At 43.7% G+C, this 6,373-nt stretch overlaps 1 protein-coding gene across 1 annotated transcript; it reads left to right on the forward strand.

Annotated features, from left to right (window-relative positions):
* The first annotated feature begins 648 nt into the window (after nucleotides 1-648).
* LOC113188691 (alpha-1,6-mannosyl-glycoprotein 4-beta-N-acetylglucosaminyltransferase-like) lies at nucleotides 649-3,175 on the forward strand. Its single transcript, XM_077802943.1, has 3 exons — nucleotides 649-672; nucleotides 970-1,126; nucleotides 2,049-3,175. The coding sequence occupies exons 1-3, from the start codon at nucleotides 649-651 to the stop codon at nucleotides 3,173-3,175; spliced, it is 1,308 nt and encodes a 435-aa protein (XP_077659069.1).
* The last annotated feature ends 3,198 nt before the right edge of the window (nucleotides 3,176-6,373 follow it).

Genomic DNA, 6,373 nt, shown 5'->3' on the forward strand with positions numbered 1-6,373 from the left:
AGTACCAGAGATGGAGGCTGGACCACTTGCCAACCCATCAGTAGGAAATGTTCACAATTATGTAAAACACTCTAGACTCATCACAGGCATTCTGAGAGCACTTGAAAAATTCAGAGCATGTCACAGCAGAGATATGCTTTGAACCAGCCTGGAGATATGGTTGGGATGTGAGGAGGGACAGGGACGAGGAGGGGGCACTGGAGGTGTGGAAAGGGTGGTACACAGCCACCTCTGGAGGACTATGCTGATTGACAAGACCACACTGATTGCCAGAACCGCAGGCCACCAGGACCACAGGGCTGCTGCCACCATTCTCACCAGGACCTGACAGGGGACATGTAATTCATCCCATTTCTCACATGAAGGGACTTGAAGTAACTTCTCCACTGTGAACACCTGCGAGTGAGAAGACCAAATCACACATGGGGCGCACTGAGGCTTTGGAATCCACATTTTTTCTTGACTGCCTCAGACCAGCCAGACAGAAGCACAGGGTGGCCTGGGGAAGGGGTGCAGAACTGGGTGTGGTTAGGCTGAGCGAGAGAACAAACTTCAGACTGACCTGTGGCTGTGAGTCCCCTGAGTACAGGACCAGGCCTTGTCTTCAGCGTCTCCCTCAGAACCCAGCCCAGGCCTCAGGAGAGGCAGATGACACTGACCAGCCTGCTGAAGGTAAAGAAAGGGTGTGGCCAGAGCAAGTCTACTCTGCATGGGCCTAGGAACTTCCCAGACACATTCCACACAAACCTGGCCACACATGCCCCACTCAGGGCCATGGCTTCTGCTGGGAAGCACCTTGAGGTGTGACCAGGTGGAGAGAGAGGGTAGTTGAGCCCTGACATTCATTCTCTCTGGTGACTGGGTCCTGGGGCTCATTCAGCCTGCCCTCAGGGGAGATGTGCCCCTCAGTTGACTCCAGAGGGTCTGGGGATAAACCTCATGGCTGATACATATCTATCTTGTCCTCAGAAGGAGAAGAAAGAAATCCTTCAGCAGACAGTTCAGGAACAAATCAACTCTGAAATCAGTAACCATCTGGAGGTCTTCAGGGAGATGCAGAAAAACTCCCCTCTACTCCAGCATGCCAACTACACACTCCTGGCTGGAGCCCTTCCCCAGGAAAAGAGTGAGTATGGGGGGATCAGGGAGCAGGCAGACTGGGCGAAGGTCAGACAAGGTATTTTAACTAGAAAAGGGGAGGAGGGCAAAGCGGAGTGAGCTGGTGGCTGGCAAGCACAGGAGGGCCCTGTGAGCCAGGGCCAGGCTAGGGAATTCCAAGCAGGTCGCAATCCTGGGTGCATTTTCCTCTCTCCTGAATGCCCCACAGGATGAGAAGACCATAGTGACCCTGTGATGGAGCCACCCCATGTGAAGCTCAGTCATGGCAGGCCCCCAGGGAGGAAAGCCAGGATGAGAGAGGAGCCCAGGGGAGCCCTGGGAGAGAGATCCAGGTAGAGGGAAAAGGGGCGTGTGGGCTCTGTGTCCCAATACATTGCCTGCCAGACCCTGGGGCTTGCAGGGGTCCATGGAGGTTCTCTAATCTAGTCTGAGTGACCCATGATGACTGAGATCATTCTGAAGGTCAAGGTCTTGCTAAGCATATTTGTCTTTGCTACATGGTGACCTCCTGCATCATAGATAGCAGTGTCTTTCATGAGTTTCCCCCACATCCTTTCAAAGTACCGGACAAAAGAAAACACTTCATAACTTCTGATCCCTTAGTAACCTCTCACCTGGACCATACACTCCCAGGGAAAAGAAAAGTGAATTTGTGCCAGGCATGGTGGCACATGCCTGTAATCCCGGTGACTTGGGAAAGTGGATCACAAGTTTCAGAGCAGCCTCAGTGGCTTAGCAAGATCATGTCTCAAAAAAAAACTAAAAAGTTCTGGGGATGTAGCTCAGTAGTAGAGCACCCCTGGGTTAATCCCCAGTACAATAACAACAAAAAAGAAAGAAAAGTGTTTGGCATGAAGGGGAGAGTCTTAGGAGAGTCCTGGGAACCCTCCACCTTCCTGAGGTGCTAAAGGTCTCCCTGTCTCTCCCAGAGCTGCTGACAGTGGGCATTTCCTCAGTGCAACGCCCCCAAAGGAGCTACCTCCTGGACACCCTGCAGTCCCTGTTCCAAGTTTCCTCAGAAGCTGAGCTGAAGTCTATAGTGGTGCTGGTGCACCTGTCAGACCCTGACCCTGAGTGGCTCAGCCAAACAGTGGCCAATATTTCAGACCTCTTCGACCTACACATTGAAGCCAGGAAGCTGCTTGTGGTCCACGGGCTTCTGGATAACTCCCCAATGAGGAACATAAACCAATACTCCTCCTGTGAAGAACTTTATTTCAGGCAGAAAGTGGATTATGCCCTCCTCATGAACTTTGCAAGCAACCTCTCTGATTACTTCCTGTTGATGGATGATCATGTTCAGTACACTTTCTATTTTGTCTCTGCCATCTACTGGGCATTATCAGCCTGGAAAGAATTCCCCTGGGTGATCCTGGAATTATCCAGCCTGAGATTCTCTGGGAAAGTGTTCCACTCCAGGGACCTCTCCCACCTGGCCTCTTTCTTCCTCCTCTTCCCCAAGAACACTTCTGCTCCCATGCTTCTCTCTAGATTTCATCTTCTCTTGGCACAAAATGTTCCAATTCATCTCAGTCCCTCCATGTTCCACCAAATGGGCAATTATTCTGAACTGGAGGACACATGCTTTCCTGTGGAGAAGGACAAGGTCTTTGGGGAGCCAGACAATCCCACGGCTATTGTAGCCACGGACATGATGTCCATACTGAACATTGTTCCACTATACGCTTATATTCTGAACGAGGAGCCCTACACTACCTTGGATCCTGAAAAAGGCAACCACCTCACAGTGATTCTGGACAAACCACAAAAAATCATCCGAATAGTGGTGCTGACAGGCTTTGAGGAAAACGGGATGTATCAACTGCAAAAGGGCAGAGTACTACTGGGCTATGACCTCATGGAGCATTCCAAACGCTGTGTTCGCTATTTCCTGCTAGGGCCACTGGTACGAGGAAATTTGGACCAGAGGGTATTTTATGACGAAGATTCTATGGAGAAGCTGAGTTGTATACGACTGGAGGTGTCAGAGTCTCAGCAGTGGCTCGTGATCAGGCAGATCAAAGTCTGGACAGACCCTGAGGACGAGGAGAGTTAGAGGTCACAGTGGGCATTCTGGAATAGGGTTTGGGAATAGAGCTACAGGATTCACAAATAAATCCAGAAACTGAACAACAGTTGGTTCTTTTGAATAGGGTAATCATGTAATTTATTCTCCAAACTGGGACCCTTCAGAGAATGGAAGAGAGTGCTATTGAAAACTATACTGGAGGCTACCAGTATGACAACACCTGCCTGTAATCCCAGCTACTCCAGAAACTGAGGCAGAAGGATCACAAGTTTAGGGTCATCCTTGGTAATTTAATAAGTCTCTGTCTGCAAGTAAAAAAAAAGGGGGCTGGGGTTGTGGCTCAGTGGTAGAGCACTTGCCTAACATGTGTGGGGCACTAGGTTCATTTCTTAGCATCACATTAAAAAAAATAAACAAATAAAATATTTTTAGAAGAGTTATACATGGGGAAAAAGAAGATGAAAATCCAAGACACAAGCTGGTTTAAAAAATAAAATAAATTAAATTAAATTAAAAATCACTGGGTGTGTAAAGCATGCCTTGGTCAATCCCCAGTAATGCAAAAAAAAAAAAAAAAAAAGCGGGGTGGGGGGCAGGGGTGGAGTTGAGGGAGGAGGAGAAGAAGAAAAAGAAAATTATATTAGAACAATAGATATAAACCAGGAACGTCCTGAGCAAAATGAGATGTATGTGTTTACCTAATTCTGAGTTTTCTAGGATTCTTAAGATAAAATGACACAGTCTAATTAGGGATGAGGGACAGAGACAAGTCAATGTTCTTCTGTTTCCAAACACCAGGCAGGAGGAGTCGCCATGAACTGCCTTGGTTCTTATCTGCACATAGGTAAAATGTCCTAGGATCTTTTCGTAAGGGAGAGATTTCTCTATCTAGAGTTGGGAACAGTCTTTTTTTTTTTTTTTTTTTTTTAGTTGTAGATGGACACAATACTTTTATTTTATTTATTTTTGTATGGTGCTGAGACTCGAATCCAGTGCCTCACACATACCAGGTGAGCATTCTATCACTGAGCTACAATCCTAGCCTAGGATCAGTCTTAATAGCATTGTATTATTCATGGAGTTAGAACTGACTTTGGCTCCTATTTGTAGACCCAAACCTGTAAGCCATGTTTACATGTTTCTGGAGTAAAGTTTGCTGAGCTGGGATTCAGGAAGGGCTGTTTCAAGTATCCATGAATATCCTAGAATTGTGTGCAAATTTGATAGAGGCTCATATATGCGTTTTCCTAAGTATTGGCTATTTGACTTTCATCAGAGCCTTGAAATGTTCCATATTTTCCCTAAAAAGTTTAGAATAGCTAAACCAGCAGCTTTAACCTTCTTAAAGGAAGAAACGATATGTTTCTCATAGAGATATCTATTTCCATTGGAAAATAAGGAGATAGGACCACATATTTCTTCATTCCCTTGTGTATGCATTGAGAAAATATTTGGGAGCATACTTAATGCTAGGTCCTTTTAAAGACAGATGAATAATTAGATGAACCAAGGGACTTAATAGTAAAAATCAGTAATTAAAATGAAATGTATCATAAATGTCATTTCTTTCTAAATTGATGAACATCAATAAAAACACAAATGAGGTTTTTTTTTCTTTTTTTATTATTAGTTGTTCAAAACATTACAAAGCTCTTGACATATCATATTTCATTCATTTGATTCAACTGGGTTATGAACTCCCATTTTTTCCCCAAATACAGATTGCAGAATCACATCGGTTACACATCCACATTTTTACATAATGCCATATTAGTGACTGTTGTATTCTGCTACCTTTCCTATCCTCAACTATCCCCCCTCCCCTCCCCTCCCATCTTCTCTCTCTACCCCATCTGCAAATGAGGTTTTTTATAGTGTCTATATTTTTGAAAATTTCCCTGATGTGTGGAAATCAATATTTGTGTATAGCTTGTTGCCTTTCATTATAATATTGATTCTCCCATTTCATTAAAAATAAAATAGTATGTACATCTTAAAAAGAACAAAGCTGGACACAGTGGTGCATGCCTGTAATCCCAACTACTCAGGTGGCCAAAGAAGGAGGATCAAGAGTTGGAGAGCAGCCTGGGCAACTTAATGAAACCACATCTCAAAAATAAAATAAAATAGGGGCTGGGTTTGTAGCTCAGTGGTAGAGTGCTTGTCTGGCATGTGTGAGGCACTGGGTTTGATACTCAGCACTACATAAAAATAAATAAACAAATAAATAAAACAGCTGGACATGGTGGCACATGCCTATAATCCCAGTGGCTTGGGGGCTGAGGCAGGAGGATCGTGAGTTCAAAGCCAGCCTCAGCAAAATCAAGGTGCTAAGCAACTCAGTGAGACCCTGTCTCTAAATAAAATACCAAACAGGGCTGGAGCTGGGGATGTGTCTCAGTGGTTGAGTGCCCCTGAGTTCTCTGGTACCCTAAACAAACAAACAAATAAATAAATAAATAAAGGTCCATTTACAAATATATATACACATATGAATTTATTTTTTAAAATAAAATAAAATAGATAAGAATAACAAAATTCCTATGCCCCTTGCAATTTAGTTTGGCCAATAAAATAAAAGCAAAAGTCTCTGGGTAAGCTTTCCATGAAAAAAAATCCAACAAGGGTTTAGTCAGCTGACAGAAACCCTTCTTGGGTTGGCCTGATTATTCTTTAACTTATTACCTCATCGTTTCTTTCAGTAAAATGCATTTTGTATTTTTTTTCAATCATCTCCAATGAGAGAATTGGCTCAGACTGCCTAGTTTGCTATGATAAAAAGCTTTTATGTGTAATTTGAAAAGATCTTGAAGACACACCATTAAATAAAAAGATCAGACTTCAATAAAATATATACTAAATTATTCATTCTTACATCTCTGTTCAGTGTGATTACAAAAAGAAACTACAGAGGATTCTGTCCTTGTGGTTTGACTATGATCTCTACAAAAACTCTCCTGATTGAAACAACTAAATATATTTCATTTAATACTTAAAAGCTGTTTTTAAGTTTCTCAATGAAATTAAAAGAAAAGATATTATCAGAGTTCAAAGTAAGAACCCAGATGGGCACATCAGGGCTTACTCTGGCTTTTTCCCTTGAAAGCATTAGCCAAACACCAGTGACACTGAGTTCTTCTTTAAACAGCAGTAGGGGGTGCAAGGGACAAGAGAAAATGTCAGGGATTACCCAAGACATAGAATGTAACTGGAGGGAGATCACCA

The sequence above is a fragment of the Urocitellus parryii genome, chromosome 9, assembly GCF_045843805.1.
Source record: "Urocitellus parryii isolate mUroPar1 chromosome 9, mUroPar1.hap1, whole genome shotgun sequence".
NCBI classification, from domain to species: Eukaryota; Metazoa; Chordata; class Mammalia; order Rodentia; family Sciuridae; genus Urocitellus; species Urocitellus parryii.